This window comes from Erinaceus europaeus, chromosome 2, assembly GCF_950295315.1.
Source record: "Erinaceus europaeus chromosome 2, mEriEur2.1, whole genome shotgun sequence".
Lineage (NCBI taxonomy): Eukaryota > Metazoa > Chordata > Mammalia > Eulipotyphla > Erinaceidae > Erinaceus > Erinaceus europaeus.
The window spans coordinates 133,603,073-133,628,592 of record NC_080163.1 but is presented as its reverse complement, the minus strand read 5'-3'; the positions used below and the strand labels follow the sequence as shown (position 1 = coordinate 133,628,592).

The window sequence follows — 25,520 nt, the reverse complement described above, 5'->3', positions numbered from 1 at the left end:
AGCAGATATGTGCCCACTGTAATAGAGAGGTGGGAAGCGTGGGCACTGCTGTATTATTGACCTGCCTTCTTTCCCCTGACTTTCTGGGAAGTGAAAAAAGACCTTTAGATGGCCAAGTGGAAAAATGAGTCAAAACCTCAAGATCTCAAGGTCCAGATGGGTTGACAGTTTTATCACCGATATTTCACCCAGCCTTGCAAGCAGAAGTAGGAATAGTTGAGCCTTTTCGTACTTCTGCAGTCTTACTACATGTATGTGCATTTATGATCTAACATTTTGCTTTATTTCCCAATGTACAAAACAAGGTGTTTAATTGGGAATATTTTATTATGAGGTTGTCAGGTTTCTTTGGGAGTGTGGATGGGGGTGTACCTTTTTATAAACTTGGTTTTTATCTCAGTCAAATTTTAGTAGTGAAAAAAAGCTTCAAAAAAAGCAAGTAGTGAAACTGGAAAAAGACCAGTCTGGGAATCAGAAAGTATGTAATGTTCTTCCCTGGCCCATAGGGTAGATGCACAGCTATTCAAAGTATTAAGAATAGGGGCCCGGCAGTGGCACACCACTTAAGTGTACGTATCACCATATGCAAGGGCCAAGGTTTGAACCCCCACTGATAAGGCAGGTGTGTAGATATCTTTCTTCCTCCATATCACTCCTCTCTGTCACATCAAATAAAATGGACAAAAAGGAAAAAATGGCCACCAGGAGGGGTGGATTTGTAGTGCCAGTACCAAACCCCAGCAGTAACCCTGGTGGCAATAAACAATAGAAGAATAAATAAAAATTTAAATTCAGCACTAGTCATACTACTCACATCTCAGTAACCACATGTAGCTGTTGACTTTCCTATTGGTCAGTGCAGACTAGAAAACATTTCAGTGACTGTAGATGCATTTGCACAGCTCTAATTCTTTAACAGCACTGATTCTTTGACCTTGGGCATCTTCCTTGATACAGTGCTTCTTAACTTCAGCACTCTTGACACTTTCGAGATCTAATTTTGGTTGTGGTGGTTTGTCCAGTGCCCTTTTAAGTTTTCAGCAAAAGCCCTGGTCTCTATCCACTCAATGCCAGTAGCACTCCATCAGTTGGAACAACCAAAAATGCCTTCAGATACTACCAGATATATTTCCCAGTTGAGAATCTATGACCTAACTGCTTTGGGTTTTAGTTCCCTCTTAAACTGACAGGTTTGAATTTTGCTAAGATGACCCTCCCATTCCACTCTAACATTCATTGTGTCCCAAACTACCCTGCTTCTTCTCATTCATTCAGCAAAGCTTTCTTGACTGCTGACTTAACACTGCTTCTTGTCCCCTGGTTCTTGATAAGATAAACAAGTCTTTTTTTTTTTTTTGCCTCCAGGGTTATTGCTGGGACTCTGCCTGCACCATGAGTCCACTGCTCCTGGAGGCCATTTTCCCCCTTTTGTTGCCCTTGTTGTAGCCTTGTTGTGATTATTATTGTTGTTGTTGATGTCATTCGTTGTTGCATAGGACAGAGAGAATGGAGAGAGGAGGGGAAGACAGAGAGAGGGAGAGAAAGACACCTGCAGACCTGCTTCACCTCTTGTGACTCCCCTGCAGGTGGGGAGCCGGGGGTTCGAACCGGGGTCCTTACGCCAGTCCTTGCGCTTTGCGCCACGTGCACTTAACCCGCTGCGCTGCCGCCTGACCCCCTGTAAACAAGTCTTAAGGTATATCACCAGCTACTTGACCCAAAGATAGATGATATATTGGTGTGACTTTATGCCCATGGGTCTCATTAGCTTTAATACTACATTGACACCCATTTTTTTTCATAACCCACCCTGCTTCAGGAATATCTGATTTTATCATAGCCTGAGTCATCTGTTGAATTCCAGAATAGAGTTATTCATTTAGTCATTGTTGCTTCCAGCACAACCTGTGTAAGTGCTGTCACTCTGCAGACTGTTCTGTGATAGTTTTGTCTCTACTGGGATTCATTTTGCTTTCAGCATTATCTTTGATTTATGGAATTTGAAGAAATACTTAGGACTTAAACTGGACTATGAACACATTAAGAGCAGAGGCCCTGGGCTGGCAAGATAGTTAACTTGGTTAGTATACTTACTTTGTCATGTGCATGATCCACATTTGAGCCTGGCCCCCACTGTACTGAGGGGAGCTTCAGTAATGGCGTATCTTTCTCTGTCTCTCTACCTTTGTCTCTCTATCTGGAAGGGGGAAAAAAAGTTGACATGGAACAGTGGAGTCCCAGTAATGACAAAAAAAAAAAAAAAAAGCAGAAGTCCTGTTTTATTTATCCTCAACATTTAGCACTGTGTTTGGCAGCATGTGAGAATTTGTTTCTATCACCATTTTGTGAGGAAATCACCATTTTGTGTGGAAAAGCATCACAGTCTGTGAACTCTGTTACTCCAGTGTGGCCCATAGAACAACAGAAATAAGATCCTTTGGGAACATGTTAGACCGCCTCCCACACCAGATGTGTAGGTCTGAACCCACATTTAACATGCTGGCTGTGTAATTTCTATGCACTTGAAAGTTTGAGAAACACTGGTCTGGAAGATCTTGCAGCCAGTTTCTAGACTTCTTCAGCCAAATTTGAAATGAGGAGTACCCAGACTGTTGCACAGGGACAGAACCGCTTATCTATGTGCTTCACTAGGAAAATTTCTGGTATTTCTTTCAGATCAAGACCACACCTTTATGATCTCATCTAACCTTCATTTCTTTTTTTTTTTTTTAGTTTTTTTTTTTTTAATTTTTTATTTAAGAAAGGATTAGTGAACAAAAGCATAAGGTAGGAGGGGTACAACTCCACACAATTCCCAACACCCAATCCCCATAACCCACCCCCTCCCATGGTAGCTTTCCCATTCTCTATCCCTCTGGGAGCATGGACCCAGGGTCGTTGAGGGTTGCAGAAGGTAGAAGGTCTGGCTTCTGTAATTGCTTCCCCGCTGAACATGGGCGTTGACTGGTCGGTCCATACCCCCAGTCTGCCTCTCTCTTTCCCTAGTAGGGTGTGACTCTGGGGAAGCTGAACTCCAGGACACATTGGTGGGGTCTTCAATCCAGGGAAGCCTAGCCAGCATCCTGGTGGCATCTGGAACCTGGTGATTGAAAAGAGAGTTAACATACGAAGCCAAACAATTTGTTGAGCAATCATGGATCCCAAGCTTGGAATAGTGGAGAGGAAGTGTTAGGGAGGTACTCACTGCAAACTCTAGTGTAGTCCTGCTTTCAGGTATATATTTTGCAGTAGTTTATGGATACGTGTGCACATAAGCTCTCTCTCACAGAAACTGGTGTATATCTAGGTTATGGGACTTTGTTAGAAAGTGAACTACCTGAGATGAAATTAGAGTGTACTATTAAAGGAAAGGTCTCACCCGAGTAATGAAGCTGAAGGGTTGTCATTCCACACGTGAAGTCTCTGGATACATTCTGAGGTGAAGCATGTTGAGGTAGCAATCGTTGCTTTGGTTAGGTTGTGATCGGCAGATGCAATGTTATTTGGTTTGGATTGGGAGATGCATACGGGAAAGTGGGCCCTATCCAAGGGTTCCAGGACTGGGGGAAGTAGGGGCTCTATAGTGAAGATGTGAGGTTCCTGCTGTCTTAGGGTTCAAAAAGACAATCAATAGTTAATATTATCATCACATTATTTGTTAATTGGGTTAACTTTGAAAAGTCCCTTTGTTATGGTTTGCTGGACAGTACCCAGTATCTTGTATATAGCTGTGCTATTGGAAGCTTCTAATCTACTTGGCCTAGGCTTTTGAGAGAGTCCGCATATCAAATACATAGCCTATATATTAAAAAGATTCAGTTTGTCTTTTGAGAAACTTTGAGACATACAATTGATTTCCCCCTCTCATATTAATTGGCTACTGATTTATATGTCTACATTTTGCTAGGAGTGTACATAAACACCATTCCCACCACCAAAGGACTGTGACCCATCCCTCCCGCCCACTCCCACCCCCCACTGGCCCAGGAAGCTACATGCCTACCCCTCACCACTGGGTTTTTACTTTGGTGCCCTACTTACAATTTGATCAGGTCCTGCTTTTAGTTTCCCTTTCAGATCTTCTTAGTCAGCTTCTGTTGATGAGTGGGATCATCCCATACTCATCTTTATCTTTCTGACTTAGTTCACTTAACATAATTTTTCTAGCTCTGTCCAAGATGGGTCAGAGAAGGTGGGTTCATTGTTCTTGATAGCTGCATAGTATTCCATTGTGTATATATACCACAGCTTTCTCAGCCACTCATCTGGTGTTGGGCACCTGGGTTGCTTCCAGGTTTTAGCTATTATGAATTGTGCTGCTATGAACATAGGAGTACACACCTCTTTTTGGTTGGGTGTTATGGAGTCCTTGGGGTATAACCCCAGGAGAGGAATTATTGGGTCATATGGAAGGTCCATGTCTAGCCTTCTGAGAGTTTTCCAGACTGCTCTCCACAGAGGCTGTACCAATTTACATTCCCACCAGCAATGTAAAAGGGTTCCTCTGTCCCCACATCCTCTCCAGCATTTGTTGCTGCTGTCCTTTTTGATGTATGCCATTCTTACAGGAGTGAGGTGGTATCTTAGTGTTGTCTTGATTTGCATTTCTCTGATAATCAGTGACCTAGAGCAGTTTTTCATATGTTTGTTAGCCTTTTGGATCTCCTCTGTGGTGAATGTTTTGTTCATTTCCTCTGCCCATTTTTGGATGGGGTCATTTGCTTTTTTGCGGCTAAGTTTGCTGAGCTCTTTATATATTTTGGTGATTAGTTTCTTGTCTGATGTCTGGCATGTGAAGATCTTCTCCCATTCTGTGAGGGGTCTCTCTGTTTGTTTAATAGTTTCTTTGGATGTGCAGAAGCTTTTCAATTTGATGTAGTCCCATTGGTTTGTTTCTGCTTTGGTCTTCCTTGCAATTGGGTTTGATTCATCAAAGATGTCCTTGAGGTGTATGTGGGAAAGTGTTTTACCAATGTTTTCCTCTAAGTATTTGATTGTTTCTGGTCATAACCTTCATTTCTTTTCACTGTAGGCACTATCTTCAAATAGAGAATGGCTGGGTTTAGGTCTTGGGGTATAACACAATTCAGTTCATAGAGATTCATTTTTTAAAAGTGATCACAAAGAAAGAAATAGATGCATTATGTGGAGGGTAGATAGCATAATGGTTATGCAAACAGACTCTCATGCGTGAGACTCCAACGTCGCAGGTTCAATCCCCTACACCACCATAAGCCAGAACTGAACAATGTTCTGGTAAAAAGAAAAGAAAAGAAAAGAAAAGAAAAGAAAAGAAAAGAAAAGAAAAGAAAGAAAGAAAGAAAGAAAGAAAGAAAGAAAGAAAGAAAGAGAGAAAGAAATAGATGCATTAAAGAAAACATGATCAGTAGTCCAGGAGGTGGCGCAGTGGATAAAGCATGGATTCTCAAAGCGTGAGGTCCCAAGTTCAATCCCCAGCAGCACATGTACCAGAGAGCTGTCTGGTTCTTTCTCTCTTTCCTATCTTTCTCATTAATTAATAAATAAATAAAATCTTTTTTAAAAAAGATGTGATCACTTGTCTATCCAGTGTCACAGGAGGAAGATAGAGACTGTCCTCTTTGATGGTCCGTTCACTCCTTTTGTTTAGCTGCCCTCTGAGCCAGATGGTGCTACCCATTTCATAGTTGAGAAAATGGAGACTCCTTGGAGCTGAGTATTCTTCCTGGGTTTCCAAAGTCTTTTTCCTCCAACAACTAGATCTTCAATTAAAGTCTGGCTAATTTAATTCAGAGGACTTATCCACAACACTAAACGACTTTCCCTGCTAAAAAAGGAAAGAAAAAATGGAGGGGGAGGGCATATTTAGTAAAAGAAATTACATGTTTGAGCATCTCCATGGTTGTTTTCACTACCAAAGTTAGTTCTCAAGAATCCCCTGCTCAGTAACACATTATCCTACTGTTCTGATGAGGAATTGAAACTCCTAAAAGGAGGGGACCTCTCAGACACTACAAAAGGTGAGGTGATTGCTTGGTTTAACTAAAGGAACTCTGGATTCTGAGATCTCTAGACCAGGCTGTTTTAAGTTAACCAGGCTCTGGTGGGTAAACTTGTACTCTCGTTATGTACAGCCTGGGAGTATTTGTGCCTTTGCTCCAATAAACCCACACAGAGTTCTACACTATCCTGTAGGCTAAGGCACTTGACCAGAGTTTAGCAGGGTTGTTGCAGATTTCAGAGGCAGTCATTACTGATTGGTCCTGATGAAAAGGTTAATAAGACTCCAGGCTCTCCTCTGGGGAATCTAGGTAGGGGCACTCTGAGAGACAGGGCAAATATAGAGACAGAAAATACATGTGGTGGGTGCTCACTGTTCTAGGGGTGCCAAAGCCTCCTATGTTTCTGTGTGCTGGGAGCACACCACCCATCATGGTAACCAGCAATGGGCTCAGTCAGTGCCAAGTCTCCAATGCTCCTGAACTTGTGGGTTTCCAAAGCCAGCAGATATATGTAGGTGTCCCAGCCACACACCTTGAGAACACTGAAACCCTTTGGGTATGGAGTGTCGGGCTAGCATGTGTTTCTTCCTGGGCACGTGCTCTCTGGGTTGGAGAGAACTCGACCGGAGCCAACCTGGGCTGCTGCTTACTCAGCGACATGGGAGAGAGACCAGGAACTCGTGGTAGAGTGGGAGTGCAATGCAGTGCCTTTATTGACCAGAGACAGTGCCTTTATATATATCTTTAACCAGAAGTGGCAAGTGGGAAAAGGAAATGGCTAGGAGAGGGGGTGGAGAAAAGAGCTCGAAGTTAGAAAGCTTCCATAGCAACTGTTGCGAAGGTTCTAACCAGTGGGATTAATTAATGCCCTGCAGGCAGGGTGGGTCTCAGGCAAAACAATGATTATGTAAATAGACCATAGTATCAGCGATGGAGCAGAGCAGGGGGGCTGCCCGACAATGGGGGGCTCGTGGGATTAGAACTCCTGAATAATGTGACTGTCTTTTTGGGGGTTGGGGGTCAGGGACTTGGCTGCAAGAGTTGTGACCCACAGTTTCTGTGATCAGGTAAACGTTCAACTGTTGTGTTCGGATTGGTTCTTTGGAGCTCTCCACTTTGTGAAGAGACACTGTCCATATCACTGAGGTGGAGAAAGCACTTTTTGGAGTCAGGATCTAAGCTTGCTCTGCTTTTTATTAGCAGTGGGACCCTAAGCAAATCGCTTAATCCACTTGCACATAGCGTGGTAGCCTGGGCTGTGTCCTGCCCATAGACCTGTTTGGTTTGGATCATGGGTGTAAACGTCTGCTTATCTTAGGGAACTGGAAGATAATAGCTCTGTAGAGCTGATCTAAGGGCATATGGGGCATTGGCCTCCTTCCACCTTTCCCTCACCTGGGGACCTGGTATGGCTCCTCAATTTGTTATGTTAACAAATCCCCTATAACGTGTCTTACTGCCCTGGACCTTCTTTTTTTATCTCTCCTACTGGTCCCTGTAAGCACTTGAGTTTGTGACCTCTAGTTTAATCTGCGCCTCAGATATTTCATCTTTAAGATATAGACATCTTAAAGATATGCAGATTCCACACTTCCAAGATTATGTATATATATTGAAGGGCCAAGAGATAACATGTAGAGCATACACTTTGCCCACTTTCCTGTGCATAAGTTCCTGGGTTTGAGCCCACCACCACATAGGAGCACTGTAGATAACACCAGTGGGGGCTCCATGGATGGTGAAGTGATGCTCAGCTCTCTTCTGTTTGTCTGTCTTCTCACTTCTTGCTTGGAGCCAGGTGCAGGGCAGCTCCTCCATCAGCACTGATGTACAGCAGGGGTGGAGATGTCCAGCCCATGGGCCGCACACTTCAAGTGGGACTTGAAATTCAATAACTCTAGGAACTTTTTTCATAGCAACATTAAGTGTTTTTCAGTTGGTGGTTTTGCATGGTTCATAAATGATTTTATAAATATCCAGATGGCCCTTGGCAAAAGCAAAGTCATCCCTGTCCCCCGCCCCCCAGGTTAGAGGATCTGGGATCACAGCTGGCATCTCTGATTCTCACTTTGCACTGAGGCTGCTGTGTGAGCACGTGCAGAATGCAGCCCTTCCATTAGCTCATTTGATTCTCTGAAAACAAAGGGCAGTCCCTGTAATGAGGAGCTCTTAAGGATAAGGATGCCTAATCTGAAGGTTTAGGAATATGCATGCAGGGACTGAGGCCTCTGAACTTTCAGAAATCCCCGGCTGTGCTGGGTTTATGGTTAAATGAAATAATAGATGTCAGATGTCTGGCACTTGGCAGATAGCAGCTATGACAATGGAAGAGGGGGCTAATATAACTTGGTAAGAGTTCAGAAGAGCCTAGGTTTGATTTCTTTACCTGCCGTCCATAAATTGTGTGATCTTGCATGTGTTTCTTGCTGTCTCTGAGCCACGGTTTCCTTCTGTAAAATGAGTACAGTAGTACCTAGGTCTGTGCTTTTTTCTAAGACTTAATTGGATAACGCATGCAAAGCACTAAAACCGTCACCTAGTAAATAAATGTTCAGCATATGACTATTACCTTCCTGCCTGCACAGTAGAAGAGCAGCTTTAGAGCTTCCCTTCTCCAGTGCCAGCCTCACATGTGCTCCCTGTGTATCTGGACCCTGAGCAGCAAGGGAGCCGTGTAGGGAAAGCTGCGGTTCTCAGGTTCTCATGAGGCCTCGGTGTGCGCAACTGGGCGTGCTCACTTTGTGGCTTAAATTGGACGGGAGGAGCTGGAGGAGGACTGCAGTTGGAGTTGTCAGGTGCTCAGATAGGCTGTGACCTTGGCAAAGGGACTTGTCTTCCATGAGACTTTTAGGCCTGGCAGATGAGGCAATAATAACACCTGCCAAAGGAGGTTTTTCTGAGCCCCTGGCATACTTAGCATTACTCATGTGCTTAGAAAGTGGCCAGCTCACCCACCCACAGCCTGTGACTGCCACCATGCTGTGTCACAGAGGCCAAGGGGCATCAGCAGTGGGCCATGGTGGTGAGACAGTGACCCCAGGCTCTTCTGTGGCTAGTGATGATTCCAGTTGCTTTCTACTCTGGGCTTCTCCTTTCAGGCCCGGGTAGTCCTGCACCAAGTATAGCACTTGGTGGTGTGGGGAGCCTGGAATCTGCCAGCTTGGGGACTTGTGCTGTGATGAGGATGGGGTTTTGCCTCCCAGTGACACCTCTGACAAGGTGAGGATGGAGACTTCTTCAGCCAGGGCTTTCCTGCACGTTCTTTAGGAAGCCCCATGTCAGAAGCAGATTCCCTTCTGCAGCATAGAACCAGGAAGGCCTGACCTTTCCATCAGTGAAGGTCCTGGAGATTTGTGATCATGAGAGTTTCTGGGCCAGATATTAGCTTCAAAATAAGTGTAGTTTCAGACTCCCCCACCTGTGACTCTGCACATCACAGAGAGCTTTAGAAGAGAGGTGGCCTGGAACTGGGGATCCCAATTTAACTCCACTCCCTTTGTAGTGGCTTTTCTCTCTCTCTGTACATCATCTGTGAAGCAGAGAGGCCAGGTCCTGCTAATGGGTTATTTGGGGATACCTGGAGAGGGGGTTGAGCACTCCTTCTATTTCAGGCTAACTCCAGACACCTGTATCCCCTTCCCCCCCCCCCCAACCCCTGTCCACCATACCAATCATGACTCTGGTGTCCTGACCCTTCTTGTGCGTTTTCGGGCCACACTAGAGGTGCCCACTATCCTACTAGCTTGGATTATTGTAACACCAGGGACTCAGGAACATCCAAATCTGATACTGATTAGCCCCCCAGGGTAGGTTAGGACTAGCCAACCACCCCCTGTTGCTGGTGTGCAGCACAGGGCTTCCCCAGCAGAGTCCACACTCCCTGTCTGCTGAGCCCTAGACTCTGAAAGAGCTGGCACCTGAGATGCAGAGAGACTGGGCCCTGGTTTGCCTCAGGGACATTATCAAAGAGCCACAGAGATAGGCGAAGGTGTCGAGGACTTTGGGGTCTGGTCAGAGGGCAGATCTCGCTGGGGTGGAACATTAGGCCTGGCAACTAGGCAGGAAGACTAAAGAGGACAGGCAGCCTGGCCCAGTTTCAGTGACCCTGTCCCCAGCACCAGGCATGGAGTGTGGGCTTGATTTGCACGCAGACTCTTCCTTTTGAGGCCCAGTGCTCTCAGGCTGATGAGGTCTCACATTTTCCCCTTTAGAGGGAATCACTGGTTGTTCAGTGATTGTCTTGTTTTCCTGGCCATAAAGACTAGCTTCTAGGGAGGCGACATAATGAGTAGTGCACGGGACTGTGAAGTGTGAGGTCCCAAGTTTCATCCCCAGCATCATGTGTACCAGAAGGATTCTCTGGCTTTCTCTCTCTCTCTCTCTCTCTTTCTCTTTCTCTCTCTCTCTCTCTCTCTCTCTCTTTCTCTCTCTCTCTCTCTCATATCAGTAAATAAAAAGTTAAAGAAGAATATTGAAGCCCAAAGTATAAGGTTGCAGACAGCAAACACTTGGGATTCTGGAGTCTCAGGTCTTAAGCTGCCATTGTTTTGTTTTGTTTTTGTTTTTGTTTTCCCTCCAGAGATTCTGGGGCGAATCCACTGCTCTTAGAGGCTATTTTTTTCCCTTTTGTTGCCTTTGTTGTTTATCATTGTTGTAGTTATTATTAATGTTATTGCTATTGTTGTTGTTGGATAGAACAGAGAGAAAGATAGACACCTGCAGACCTGCTTCACTGCTTGTGAAGCGACTCCCCTGCAGGTGGGGAGCCAGGGGCTCAAACCAGGATCCCGATGGCAGTCCTTGTGCTTTGCTCCATGGGCACTTAACCTGCTGTGCTACTGCCCAGCCCCCAGCTGCCATCATTTTTTAGTGGCACATGGAGTTCCTCTTTGAGAACTGCTAGGATTTGAAGTGTGTGTGTGAGGGGTGACCTTCTGGCTGGTATTAGAACACAAGAGAGAGATGCTGCTGGGCCTATAAAGTCACAGGGTGCCAAACACAAGGATCCCCTTGCTGTCACCAAGCCTGGTACCTGACTGCCTACCCTCAACCCTCCCCCAGGATCTCTAAGACTTTGCAGTCAGTAGATCTCCCTGACCACCATACATGTCCACACTGCCCCCACTGCAGGCAGCTCCATCCCTTACGCTGTTCACCGCCACCAACATTAAGAGCCAGTTCCCTTGCCATTTAGGTACCTGAACCATATGAAGGGGACAGCTTCTCCCACAGTGTCACCCACCTCTCCTTTTATGTCTGTCACCTCTGCCAGAGCAGAAACCTCTGTGCTTCCCTCCCAGCCTTGTCCCAGCCTCATCTGAAGTGTCCTTGTCCTTGACAGTTGGAGAGTGAATACTTCTGCCTTTCTCAAATGCTTACTGCCCTCCCCCAGGAAGCCACACCTGCTCCCTCTTCACCCTACACTGCTTGTACATACCTTGCTGCCCTCTCACCTTGCACTCTTCTCACCAGATTTCTTTTCCTTTCTTTATTCCTCTGCCTCTTCCTCTACTCTGCCATCTGTGAACTTCACTGGTGCCATCCATGTTGTTACTGAGATTTGAACACAGAGCCTCACAGTCAAGAAGGCATGTGCTCTTTCTCTGTCCCTTTCACCAGACTTTTTTCTTTGGTTTGCACAAAAATCCCAAGTGTTATTTATTCTCCCTCTCTCTTTTATTGCTACCAAGATTGTCACTGGGGCTCGGTGCTACCAATATGAATCCTTGGCTCCTGGTGGCCATTTTTTTTTCTTTCTACTTTATTTGACAGGACAGAGAGAAGGGGAGTGTTGTTAAAATTCGGAGCTTCAGCAGGCTGGGCTAGCTTCACGGGCGGGTAACAGAGACGACCAGACACGGCCGGGAAGCTGTATTTCTTTATTCAGGAACAACGATTTATAAACTAAGACAAACTAATCACCAAACAAAACCCTCCTGCCTCTTTTTCACATGGCGGCACCAAGAACTCTGTTGCCTCTTTCCCCCGCGGCGGTGCCAAGCACTCTCGAACTTTGGAACTCTGGAACTCTCTCGGGGTTCCTTGGGGCGGGGACAAGCGGGCCCGTGAAACTAGCAGGACTGGACCAATTTTCTTGGCAGGGGGAGAGCTAGAAGAACCCAATGTAAAGCATACAACAGGGAGATAGAGAAGGATGGATGAAACATCCTTCATGCAGGTAGGGAGCAGGGGCTCGAACCCAGATCCTGAAGTGCAGATACACAGAGCCATACTTTTGGGATGGTATGGCCTAAGAGCCTCTGTGGTTCAGTGCTGGATGAAGCCTTGGGCATGTCCTCAGTGTCACTCCTGGTGCTGCCCAGACTCAAGGAACTATGGCCATTGCCTCTCTCTGTCCCCCAAGGCCCAGCTCAAATCTCATTTCTGGGAAGATGCCCTTGATACTCAGCCCACAGCTCCCTGTCAGTATTCTCTGGGAATATTGTCAGCAACCAGAGCCCCCAGAAAGGCTGGCTGGGTAAGGGGGGAGCTCCACTGCTTTCTGTGGTTCATCTTCACATTCATATTCCTTAGGATCCAGGACACAGAGGTTCTAGGTCTTTGTGGAATTTAGGAAGCTCACTATTTTTAATTAAGGATATTTCCTTAAACTAGAAACAAGTCATTTTCAATTTCCATACTATAGTCACAAACTCCTTAGGCAGTGTGGAATCTCACATTCAGCCTCTTGGACTTAAAAAAAAAAAAAAAAGAAAAAAACTGCTGCTGCATTGGCCGGGAATCGAACCCGGGCCTCCCACGTGGCAGGCGAGAATTCTACCACTGAACCACCAATGCTCTTGCTAGCAACAGTTGTGTGACACCTCCCTTTCACCCTGGACCTGAGCTGATTCACAGATTATCAGGCTAGACTGATGCTGCCACATCAGCATAACCACGGTGGTGGGGGGGGGGGGGGGGGGAGGAAGGATGATGACCAGAGGCTTTAGAGTAGGAAGCAAAAGGGATGTGTGTGTGTGTGTGTGTGTGTGTGTTGGGGATGTGGGATGGGTGGTGGGTGTAATTGCCTATCTGTCTGTATATTTGATTTGCCTTCAGACCTCAGGACAGAAAACAGAGGTTAGGCAGGTCCTTCCTGCTCAGTAGCATAAAGCACACTTAGGCAAGAGTGACTCTCGCCCCTCTGATGTGTGACTTCTCCCATTGAACATTCACTGGTGTGCCGAACTGCTTCACAGTTCTCAGGTTTCACCCCAGCTTCCTGTGGGAGACTGGCCAAGGGAAGGGTGGGGGATGACAGAAATCTCTTTTTAAGTTGAAAGGTTCCACTGCCAGCAATACATCTGGAGAAACCCTGCTTCTGTTTTGTGCTCATTGAGTCAGGAAGTGTGGTCAGAAATGCGCAGGGTCCTTGGCTGTATGGGCTGGGTGTAGCAAGGGAGACTGGCTCCTTAAGCAGGATCTCTGTGTGAGGAGGCTTATCAGGACAAGCTAAAAAAAAAAAAAGCTTCCACTGCTGCATTGGCCGGGAATCGAACCCGGGCCTCCCGCGTGGCAGGCGAGAATTCTACCACTGAACCACCAATGCTCCAGCTGTTCTCTAGCACCCCTACAGGGTTCTTCTCTTCTCTTCTCTGGGGCCTGTATCTATTGATACTGAAGGAGGAGATCATGGGCCTTGTCTGTCTGGTTTGTTCAGTTTGGAAACCCAGACAAATTTATGTCAACCGTCCTTCATAGGCATTATGTTATTTTGGGAGTTGGGGCTGTGGGACTGGAGCCTAGCTACCCAGTGGCCCTTGGAGCAGACTTGGTAGAATCACATCCTGTCAAGACCAGAGGAAGGACACATGACGGGCCATTTGTGCAGCAGTTCCTTCCTGAAATGCCTGTCTCCACTTGCACATCCTTGAGCTTGGCAGTCAGGCCAGCTGTGCTCACCTCTGAACAGTGCTGCGCATAAAAGGTGTCCCTTGTAACTTGCTATAGTAAATCGTTGTCTAACCATGTCCATCCCGTTTGAATAGTGCTCCTGCCTCACAAGACAATGCCATTTTGTTTTGAACAGTTCTAATTACTAGCAGGTTCCTGACCCTGAGCTGGAACCACACAGACTAATTGATAACCTGTTGGACTTGACAGTTGTTACATTTCTTTGTGGCACCCTGAGGCCCCTACTGATGGAGCAGGCTGGCAGTATACTTGCCACGGTGGGATGTAAAGTACAATTAAGAGAGTAAGTCTGAGCCATGGCTTAGTGAAGTCCCTGAGGCCTAGAGGGTGAGACATTCCCTCCCCAATTTCATGACTTACGAGCACTCGTTCATGATGCTCTTTAGAAACTGTAGAAGCTTCCCTGTTACTCATGTGAGATCATCCTCCCCATGCTCAAGTGGCTACAGACACCTGCCCATTCCTCCCTCCGCCGCTGTGTTTTCTGGGACCTATGCAAGCTTGTTGCCTTTGATCAGTTTCTCCTTCCCGGAACACTTGCCCATTTTCTCGGTGTGTGTGTCCCCCCAAGGCCCAGCTCAGATCTCACTTCTGGAAAGATGATCTTGACACCTAGGCTACAGCTCCCTGTCAGTTATCTGGGTCTCAGGCCACCACTTCCAAGCACAACCTTCCAAAGGGCAGCATCCCTGGGCTTCATGTCCCTCAGGCCCCTGAACGGAGACTGGTCCTGACAGATCTGGGTCCCTCTCTGCCCTCCACTCCCACAGGACCTGCTGGGGAGCATCCCCTGGGTGACCACAGTGCCCACCTGCCTGGGAAAGCAGCCTCCTCTGCTTCATGCCGAAGCAGACTGGAGGCATAGCCAGCTTCCCCTCCTTCACTGTGACTAAATGAGCTTCCAGTTCTTTTTTTCTTTTCTTTTTTTTTTTTAAATTTTTATTGCAGTAGTGTTGGTTTAGATGACTATATGTTTTTGGGATACAACTTCACACCTCCCACCCTAATGTACTGTTGACCTTCCTCCCTTACAGTCCACTCATCTGCCTCCCCATTAGTTGCAGCAGACCAGCCCCCCAATTCCTCTGTTACTTCTATGTTGTGACTTGGGACATACCATTACAATCCCTTGCTCATGTGATATTATTGTCTGTTAGACTAGGGCCCAGTCTGTTCCCATTTCTGGTAATAATGACACAGACACAGATAGATCCTCTTGGGTGTATGAATAGTGGGATTGAACACGTGTTAAATAAGGGCAGCTAATCCACTGATAACGCACTATAGTGTTTGGTCCCCTACAAGATTCTCACAGATTCCCAGAATCAAGGTGGCTCTACTGTTCCTCATTCTTTCACACACAGACAGAAACTGAGAACTGGGAGGGAGACAGCCATGGCTCTGGCAGCATCAGAACTGGGAAAGGCCTACCCTGAGATACCTGGCTCCCGGTTCCTTTTTCTGAAAGGTCACATAGACACACAACTCAGCAGGCACAGTCGATTTCCAATGGCCCCACAGCTCTCCTCTCTTCTTTCTCCCTCCAGGTTGGTCCGGGAGTTCGTGGCCCAGAACAATGCTGTGCAAATCAAGCATGTGATCCAGACCCTGTCTCAGGAGTTTGCCCTGTCTCAGCATCCCCACAGCCGAAAAGGTGGCCTCATTGGTCTGGCTGCCTGCTCCATCGCGCTGGGCAAGGTGGGCCTTTCTCCGGGAGGAACAGACATACCAGCAACTCTGAACTGAGCCCCAGCAGGACTGTCACTGGACTATGTTTTACTGACAGTCACTCTATACCTAGAGCCAGTAGCACTGACTCTGGGGGCCTTTCAGCCTTGTCCACTGTTTCCTGGGAACTGGGGATGGCAGTTAATTTGCACAAAGTTTTAAAACCAGCCCTCATGAGACCTGCATTAGCATCTCCAAGGGCCCTGGGGTGTCAGCTGGCCCTGCCAGCATGGTGTTGTGGGATGACCCCTTCTGAGCTGCTGCTTCTTCTCCTGCCCCAACACAGGACTCAGGGCTGTACCTCAAGGAGCTGATCGAGCCAGTGCTGACCTGCTTCAATGACTCGGACAGCAGGCTGCGCTACTACGCCTGTGAGGCCCTCTACAACATCGTCAAGGTGGCCCGAGGTGCCGTGCTGCCACACTTCAACGAGCTTTTTGATGGCTTGAGTAAGGTAGCTGCTGCTCAGGCCTGAGTTCTTCACCTTCCCTGCTTGGCCTCCCAGACCCCTGAGTGCTCAGGGCCCTTTTCCCATTTGCAGATAGATAGCACAGATAAATAAAAGGCTACAAGCTACATGTACGGTCTGTTCATTCATAGTCATTTCATTTGGGTTCTTTTTTATTGTTTTTTTAAAGATTTTTTTTATTTATTTATTTATTAATGAGAAAGACAGGAGGAGAGAGAAAGAACCAGACATCACTCTGGCACTTGTGCTGCCGGGGATCGAACTCAGGACCTCATGCTTGAAAGTCCAAAGCTTTATCACTGCACCACCTCCCAGACCACTGGGTTCTTTTTTAAACAATGATTCATTTATGAGAGAAAACCAGAGTATTACTTTGGCACATGAGATGGCAGGGATCAAACTCAAAACCTCATGTTTGCAAGTCCAGCATTCTAGCCACCATGTCACCTTCCAGGACTCTTATTTCTTTTCTTTTCTCTCTCTCTCTCTGTCTGTCTCTCTCTCTCTCTCTCGATTTATTCATCAATGAGAGAAGAGAGAGAAAGAACCAAGGCACTACTCTAGCACATTTGATTCTGAGGATCAATCTTTAGACTTTGTGCTTGAGAGTTCAGTGTTTTGTCCACTATATCACCTCCCTGACCAGGGACCCTCTCTTTTCTTTCTTTCTTTCTTTTTTTTTTTTTAGAAATTATATATTAGAAAGATAGGAGGAGAGAGAGAAAAAGAACCAGACATTAGTCTGGTACATGTGCTGCCAGGAATCGAATTTAGGACTTCATGCTTGAGAGTCTAGTGCCGTAGCCACTGTGCCACCCCCTGGACCACACCAGCCTCTCTTTTCTTTTCTTTTTTTTTTAATTTTTATTTGATTTGCTTTTTATTAGTGATTTAATATTGATCTAAAAAATTATGAGATAACAGGTATAATTCCACACTGTTCCCATCACTAGAGTTTTATGCCCTCATCCCCTCCATTGGAAACTGCAGTAGTTCGTTCGTTCTTCCTTTCTTTCTTTCTTTCTTTCTTTCTTTCTTTCTTTCTTTCTTTCTCTCTCTCTCTCTCTCTCTCTCTCTCTTCCTTTATTTATTTATTTATTTATTTATTTGCCTCCAGGCTTATCGCTGGGGCTTGGTGCCTGCACTACGAATCCACTGCTCCTGGAGGCCATTTTTCCCATTGTTGTAGTTATTATTATTGTTGTTGGATAGGACAGACAGAAATTAAGAAAAGAGGGGAAGACAGAGAGGAAGAGAGAAAGGTAGACACCTGCAGACCTGCTTCACTGCTTGCGAAACAACTCCCCTGTAGATGGGAAGCTGGGGGTTCAAACCGGGATCCTTATAACGGTGCTTGTGCTTTGTGCCATGTGCACTTAATCCATTGCACTATGGCCTAGCCCCCTATTTATTTTTTATTGCCACCAGGGTTATTTCTGGGGCTTGGTGCCAGCACTATAAATCCACTGCTTCTGGCAGCCATTGTTTTTTGCTCTCCTTCCCCATTTCTATTTTATTTAATAGGACAGAGAAATTGAGAGGGGCAGAGATAATAGAGAGGGAGATAGATAGACACCTAAAGACCTGCTTCACCACTCTTGAAGTGCTCCCTCTAGGTAGGAAGCTAGGCCTCAAACTAAGGTCATTGCATGTCATGTGTTTGTTCAATCAGGTGCACTACCGTCTGGGGCCTCCCTCCCCACCCTTTTTTATGCAGGGGTTGAGTCTAGTCTTAAGCATGTGTGATGCCACTGAGTGATACCCTCAAACTGATATTTTATACTGTATTTTGAGAGAAGGAGAGGGAGAGTCTACGAAACACCATTCCACCATTCATGAAGTTCCACCATTTCTGTCTGTGGTGCTCCCAGGTGGTGCCAGGGATTGAACCCAGGACCTCATACATAGGAGGCATGTGCTCTACTGGCTGAGCCACCTTCTAGACCATATTAATTTAGTTTTGTTGCATTTCCTGAAAATATTAGTTTACCACAAATTGGAGGGGAAAAGAACTGATATTTTGCAAAGCACTAACTTCCTCGAAGAAGGGAACCATAGTATAGGCTGTACTCTCCCTGTAAGGAGAACATAGCTCTCATGTTCCAGAGAAAGCTTTACATAGAAAGACTTTGGGGTCCCCCACTCCCTCCTCAGAACCTCTCTGGTAACTCCCCTACTGGCCCTGCCACACTCATTTCTAACTGCCTCAGTTCCCTCTAGCTGCTTTAGTTCTCTCAGTGGGGACAGAATCTTACATTTTAAGACTGGAACCCCCCCCCCCCCAGGAAAGTTGACAAGGAACAGTGCCAAGGTCCCTGTACAGGACAAGAAGCTGTGCTGCACCTCTGTCTTAAGCACTGTCCTATCCTGCCCCACCCCACCTTGACTTTCCTCTGTGTCTGGTGTAGCCTCTGAATTGTGATTGATGTCCAGACTGTACCCAGGATTCACTGCATGTTTTCGGTAGGTGTCCTGTCTTAATATAGCGACTGTAACCATTGCCTGTGTTTTTCTCTACCCCTCTACCTCTTGCAGTTGGCTGCTGATGCAGACCCCAATGTGAAAAGTGGCTCTGAGCTCCTTGATCGCCTTTTAAAGGTATTAGTGCTTTGTCCCACTTTTATCTTTAGAACCATCTATTTATACAGCCTACAACTGCTTTCTTTTATGATGGCTTTTTTTCCTACTTAAAATGTTTTAAATTTGCATACAGTAAGATGTACCCTTTGGTGTACATTTCTGATATACAATTATGTCACCAGCACATTCAGAACGGTACCAGGGTGGTCTCCAGGGCAGGAGAATATACCTGTCCCCTTCCACACCACCCTGTCCTCAAGAACAGGAGCTAAGCTTGCAGAGGGTTTTATTATCTGATTAGCTGTCTTGACTTTGAATCCTGCTCCCAACCTTTCATTTTTGCTTGTCCTTTGACCTGTGCATGGATGGGCATTCTGAGGGCCGCCCCGCCCAATAGGAGCTCTGTAGCCACTTGTCACCAAGAGCCAGTGACAGGCTGAGGTCAGGCAGTCCCTGACCTCTGGCCCCTGGCAGCTTACATGCCTCTCACCCACAGGACATTGTGACTGAGAACAACAAGTTCGACCTGGTGGGCTTCATCCCCTTGTTGCGGGAGAGGATTTACTCCAACAACCAGTACGCACGGCAGTTCATCATCTCCTGGGTGAGGTCCAGCCCCTCAGCGCTGTGTCTGCACTGAGCTTCTGGTTTAGTGAAATCTGTTCTCCATCCAGCTCACCCTGGGCAGCTCATTTGACTGCACAGAAGTGTCATCAGCTCATTTGACTGCACAGAATTGTCATCAGTGCTTCTCTAATACTAGTAGTGACTCTGGGTAGTCAGAAAACACATTCATATAGCTCTTAACCAAAGCCTTTCACGTTTGCCCTGAAGAAGATAAGCTCTCTTGCTCATTGTTGCAGGGAAGGCCTCTACTCCTCTTTGAAGTCAAGCAGTGAGCATTCCTTCCAACAAGTCATAGTCTCCCAGCTTTCCCCTACTCCCACTCTCCCTGGCTTCCCTCTCTCCCTGAGCATCTGAGTTCCTTGGAGATACACTTCAGTGCTAGCACTCCTCCCCTGTAGCACCCCTGTGGTGCTGCCGAACAGGCCTCAGCACAGCCCCTCCCCATCCTGCCTTGGAGGAGTGGGGAACAGGAGGAGGCTCCAGGCTGATGTGACTTCCCTTCCTGCTTTCTTCCCCGGGTCAGATCCTGGTTCTGGAGTCTGTGCCAGATATTAACCTGCTGGATTACCTGCCAGAGATCCTGGATGGGCTCTTCCAAATCCTGGGTGACAACAGCAAAGAGATTCGGAAAATGTGAGTGGAGGAGAGTGGGCAGGCAGCAAGCACACGCACGGACCCCACACCCAGAGGATAGCAGCTGTCCAGTGGTGGGCAGAAATGCACACTTCTCAGGCTCTGAGGAGCTGGAAGTGCATTGGCCCTTAGCCTCCCTGACAGACATCCTGCTGACAAGTTTAGTTTACTTCCCCCTTCCTCCCATGTGGGTGACCCACCCAGAGCAGAATGATGCCAGTGGGGACTCCTCGAGCCCTGGCTGAATGTCCCCTTTTCTTCCACTTGTAGGTGTGAAGTAGTCCTGGGAGAATTTCTGAAAGAAATCAAGAAGAACCCCTCCAGTGTGAAGTTTGCTGAGATGGCCAACATCCTAGTGATCCACTGCCAGGCCACAGGTGAGGCTGTATCCTCAGAAGCTCCTTCCTCTCACTGGCTCCTGGGGCAGTGAAGTAGCAGTTCTTTGTGAGAGAGGTTTGGGTTCCCTGTCAACATGGAGACCCTCTTACTTGTCTGACCCTGAAGGGGAGTAATAGCTGGAGGCCTTCGTGCTGGCTAGTTTGACATTAGCACTGTGAGCTAATTTTTTAATTCAGTTGAAACACTTACAAATGCACTGTGAACAAAATGGACTGTGACTGACTCCCTTACCTTCTGTTGTGTGTCCTATTTGCTTAATTCAAGAGTCATTTATTATTGATCATAGTCATTTATTATAGGTCAGCTGAGGGTCAGCTAAGGTTGGGGAGTCCAGAATGCCCTCACTTATTTCTGGCAGCTGGACAGCTGTCATTTGGGGCAATGGAGAGAGTTGGTCCATGTGTCTTAATTATCTAGCAGGCTAAGCCCAGGCACATTCTGTTCCATCAGCAGGGTTCCAAGAGACAGTCCACGCCAGCAAGGCCTCCCAAAGCATAGGCTTGAATCAGGCGCACCATCACTGTCATTTGTTGGGCAAAGTAGCAAGGCCAGCCCAGCTTCAAGGAAGAGGGAAACAAAGCCTAGTCCCTGAGAAGAGAGGATTCATGGTCTCAGTTACCACAGATGATTGCTCTGTTCCAGCCAGGTGCTTGTTTGTAGCTTTGGAAGGCAGAGAGCAAGGCTGAGAGAGTGCTGGTGAGGCTAGGAGCAGTGCCAGCCATGTGTGCCCTGAGTCCTCTGGTGCCACCATGTGGGCATGGACAATAGGAGCAAGCTCTCCTGCTGACCCCCAACACCTGCCGACTCTTGCAGATGACCTGATTCAGCTGACAGCCATATGTTGGATGCGGGAGTTCATCCAGCTGGCTGGCCGCGTGATGCTGCCCTACTCTTCTGGGATCCTGACGGCTGTCTTGCCCTGCCTCGCCTATGACGACCGCAAGAAAAGTATCCTTCACCTGAGCAAGAGGAAACTAGAGCAGTCCCAGAGCAGGGTCCCCCTGGGATCCACATGTTTCCTAATACCCACTGGGACTTAGGGAACAGGAGCCAAACATAAAGCACAAGATCTGGGGAAGTCCCAGGGACTCAGAGCTAATGCCACTGTCCCCAAACCTGACCTGGTCACACATAGATTTGGATCCGCTCTCCTAGGTCCCCTGGCTCTAACTGTGAGCTCACACTGCTCTATGGGGAGGGAAATCCAACGGGTGGGAGGTTCACCAGAAAGAAGTCCTAAGATAATTAGAAGCATCTCTAGTGGGCACCACTGTGGGGAACTTGGTCCACACTACCTTTCTGCACACTCTCATACACTGGGGCACCAACCCTCAGGTTTGGGGTTGGCCTCGTGGGTAAGGTTGCTCCTTACATTAGTGAACTCAGGCATCAAGGAGGTAGCCAACGTGTGCAACCAGAGCCTGATGAAGCTGGTCACCCCTGAGGATGATGAATCCGATGAGCCCAAGTCAGTGGCACCAAGGCCACCAGAAGCCACCCCCGATGACTCTCTGGCAAATCAGGAGGGGACAGCCACTGGTGAGTAGACCCTGTCACCACCACCCCCCTCCAAGGAAGCTTCCAGGATTGTAGAACCTGCCTTGGAGCCTCTCTGAGCCGGCTAGTACTGCTTTCCATATTTTAACTGCACCATATGGGAGCACCATGCACAAGGGTAGCTTCATGAATAGTAGTGCATACTGTGGTGTTTCTCCTTCTCTGCCTACCTTGCTCTCCTCTTTTTTTAAATTGAAAGGAAAAAAAGGAGTCCAGTGCCAGCAAATATTATCTAAAAGGCTTTTTTGTTTGTTAGTTTTGTTTTGTTTTCAGTGTGTTTTGTTTGTTTTTAATCGTTGGGTCTGTCTGCCTTGAGACATCAGTGATCAACTGTGGGGTGATATACTTTGCAGAATCATCCAGAAAGCAAAATGATACACAACCTAATAAGGCAAACTGACTGAAGTCTGGAAACTGCCCTCAGAAGCCGAAAGAATTTCTAGTCTTTCCAGTTGTCATTTTCAGGCGTCACTTCTGAACATATGTGCAGAATATCATGCAGACATGCCTCAGGGGTCTCCTCCCAGCGGGTTGGCTAGTAGAATCCAGCAGCATTCCTTGCTAGACTTGTCTCAGGTGTCAGATTACAGCTGTGCCTTTTCACTATGAGTCAGAGCAGGAAAACAGCTGGAGGCAGAGTCTCACTCAGCTGGAGCATTGGTGGTTCAGTGGTAGAATTCTCGCCTGCCACGCGGGAGGCCCGGGTTCGATTCCCGGCCAATGCAGCAGCTGCATCTTTTTTTTTTTTTTTTGCCACTCCACTTCTTGAAAAAGAAAACATGGGGGAATAAGCTAATGTAGACTTTCCAAAGCAGGAACTTTCTCTTTTTTAATGTTATTTTATTTTTTATTAGTGATTGTAAGATAATAGAGGTATTATTCCACAATATTCCCACCACCAGAGTTCTGTGTCCCCATTCCCTTCCAGCAGAAACTGACATGATTCTCCCAAAGTCATAGATAGGCTTGACTATATAGCTATATATTTTTCCCCATTATTATTCACTTCTATGGTTCTGCCTGCACTTTTTTTTTTTTTGGTTAATTTTTTTACTGTCTTTATTTATTGGGTACAGACAGCCAGAAATCAAGAGGGAAGGGAGAGGTAGAGAGGGACAGATAAAGAGGTACCTGCAGCATTGCTCTACCACTCACAAAGCTTTCCCCCGCATGCGAGAACCAGAGGCTCAAACCCCAGTCCTTGCACATTGTAGTGTGCGCCCATCCAGGTGCGCCGCCACTCAGCGCCTTTACTTTACTTCTAAGTCACACCAACACCTATTACTACTTCCAAATTTCCTCCTTTTTCCTCCTTCCTCTCAGATAAGAGAAGTAGTGCCTGGCTTCTGGTGTTTTTCGAGAGACTCTTTTCCCTTTCGGTATGGTATAAAAACAAAGGTTCTTGGAGACAGGCATTCTGAGTCCCAGTGAAATTGGGACTCAGAGCCCTCTGGTCAGTTTCTCCTAACATTTCTCCCCTCTGGGAGTAAGGAAAAACTAGAAGAATCTGAAAGACATATATTTTTTTTATGACCTTTCACTGTTGAGTATTTAATTTTTTATTCTCACTTTATCAAATTTGAAATGTAGAGAAAAGTAAAAAGACACAGGACTGTCCCAACTAGTCATATACCAATAATTCTGGCATATTGAGATCGCAGAAATTGTATGGTTTTGCATTTTGCTCTTTATGCTTGTGTGATGGATAATTTTGTGTTTGTTTTTGCTTTGCTTTGTTTTTGTTGTTTTTGGCTTGATCAATCATAGCATGCTGAAGTTTTCAGTAGTTTTCACTAATTTAAAAAGCTAGTGCTTATTAATCCAGGGAGTCAGAAAGTAGGATTAAAGTTTCTGAGCTGGAGAGAAATGGGGAGGTGGACTGACTACTCATAGATACCTGGTTTCTTCGGAGGTTGATGAAAATGCTCTGGAATTAAAGGACTGTACAATTTTGTGGCTAGACTGAAAATTACCCAGCTGCACATTCCAAATGGTGAATTTTGTGTGTCTAAAAATTTTGTTATATGGCATCAATTTTTTAGGCTAATGCTTCTTCCACAGTGAAGCCTCACAACCCCTGCACCTCAAACCCCCCCCCCCCACACACACACACACAGCTTATGTGGCTACAGCACTGCATTCTGTGAGTCATAGCATTTACTAGACACCTCCTGCTAGCTGGAGCATTGGTGGTTCAGTGGTAGAATTCTCGCCTGCCACGCAGGAGGCCCGGGTTCGATTCCCGGCCAATGCAGTACTTCTTTTTTTTCTTTTTAAAAAAGTTTTCCTAAGCATTCCTCAAATTGCTTCCTACTCAGGATAATCTCCAAAACCAGAAATATATTCAGGCAGCTTGGCTTCAGATTTTACTGCCTCATAAACGTCGCCTCAGCAACTGCAAAACTCAGTTTGTAGTGGTTCTCATATGTAGCAATAACTATTCTGGGGAGCACCCTCTGAAATGCTCAACTTGTAACTAACCACCATTTCACCCAGGTGCCCAGATGTTACTCCCAACAGGCTGAGAGACTGGACTTCTTCTTCTAGCGTTTGCCCTTCTTCCGTAGCCAGTCAACAGCGTCAGATTGAAAGCTGTCAGGAGCTGCTTGTTGCTGGCTTTGAAAGTGACTGGGATCCATGTGGATTCAGTCTGCTAGGAAGGATCGTCAGTTTCCCCAATGAATGGGTACTCACGGGATGCACCACGAGAAGGTCGATCCAATGCATCCCGAGAGACTGGACTGATTTAGCTGGTCAAGTGATAGGTCCATCAAGCTTCCCCACCTCCTCTTCCCTCTCTGTTCCACTATCCTGTCTTGGGTTCCACTATCCTGTCTTCTGCCTGGTCTCCTCCAATTTAATCTGTGATGCTGCATCTGTCATATGCCACCTCCTTTGTGGAGTTCTCAGCTTGCAGGCTTCACAGTGAAGCTTGGGGGACCAGAACCTCTATGAACATTTGTGAACACACGCGCACGCGCACGCGCGCACACACACACACACACACACGCACACACACACGCACACTTTTCCCTCTCACCAAAGCAGACCCCAGTCTCTGCCATGCTGCTTCCAGCCCCACCCCTACTTACTGGAGCACAGCGCAGTGTCCTCTCTGATTCCAAGTCCTTCCAACACTTGATGTGTCCTTCCAGGACGTACTTGATGGTCCTGTGTGTCACAGCCTAGATTCTGGGGATAGAAAAGCCAGGCTCTGCCAACTTCATGTTGCCCCTGAAAGGCTGCCTGACCTTTCTAAGCCCCAAAGTCCTTATGTATTTTTTTTAAGATGTATATATTTATATGCATAATATTTTATGTATAACATAACTGTGTGTATATTCATGCATAATATTCATATGCATATAGTTATGTCTTTCTAAATGATGTCATTTTCTCTCTAGTACTTTTTATTCTTTCATATTTTTTTATTATCCTTTTTATCAAATATAATACCTTAGAGGTTCTTTAATATGGTATATGTGTTCAAAGACTCTTGTTTTTATAATTTATACCTATTACTAAATAATCTACATGTCTGTTATAGGTCACTATCAGATGGTTTCACTCATATGTATAATATAAAGTACTGAAACATATTAACATTCTAAAAAGAAAAGCAACCAAACTGT

The 25,520-nt window shown here is 46.4% G+C and overlaps 1 protein-coding gene and 4 non-coding genes across 6 annotated transcripts in view; 3 read left to right on the top strand and 2 right to left on the bottom strand.

Annotated features, from left to right (window-relative positions):
• The window catches only part of VAC14 (VAC14 component of PIKFYVE complex), a 126,040-nt gene that overhangs the window by 805 nt on the left and 99,715 nt on the right, over positions 1-25,520 (top strand). For both annotated transcript variants that reach the window (XM_007526659.3, XM_016189807.2), the window contains exons 2-9: positions 15,443-15,593; positions 15,910-16,077; positions 18,628-18,690; positions 19,169-19,276; positions 19,823-19,932; positions 20,203-20,309; positions 21,145-21,279; positions 21,718-21,870. In XM_007526659.3, coding sequence (XP_007526721.2) covers positions 15,443-15,593; positions 15,910-16,077; positions 18,628-18,690; positions 19,169-19,276; positions 19,823-19,932; positions 20,203-20,309; positions 21,145-21,279; positions 21,718-21,870 — 995 coding nt within the window. The remainder of the gene's footprint in view (positions 1-15,442; positions 15,594-15,909; positions 16,078-18,627; positions 18,691-19,168; positions 19,277-19,822; positions 19,933-20,202; positions 20,310-21,144; positions 21,280-21,717; positions 21,871-25,520) is intronic.
• On the bottom strand, positions 12,709-12,779 carry TRNAG-GCC (transfer RNA glycine (anticodon GCC)). Its single transcript has one exon. It is a non-coding gene; the product is annotated as a tRNA-Gly (tRNA).
• On the bottom strand, positions 13,460-13,530 carry TRNAG-GCC (transfer RNA glycine (anticodon GCC)). The gene has a single exon. It is a non-coding gene; the product is annotated as a tRNA-Gly (tRNA).
• On the top strand, positions 22,543-22,613 carry TRNAG-GCC (transfer RNA glycine (anticodon GCC)). The gene has a single exon. It is a non-coding gene; the product is annotated as a tRNA-Gly (tRNA).
• Positions 24,072-24,142, top strand: TRNAG-GCC (transfer RNA glycine (anticodon GCC)). The gene has a single exon. It is a non-coding gene; the product is annotated as a tRNA-Gly (tRNA).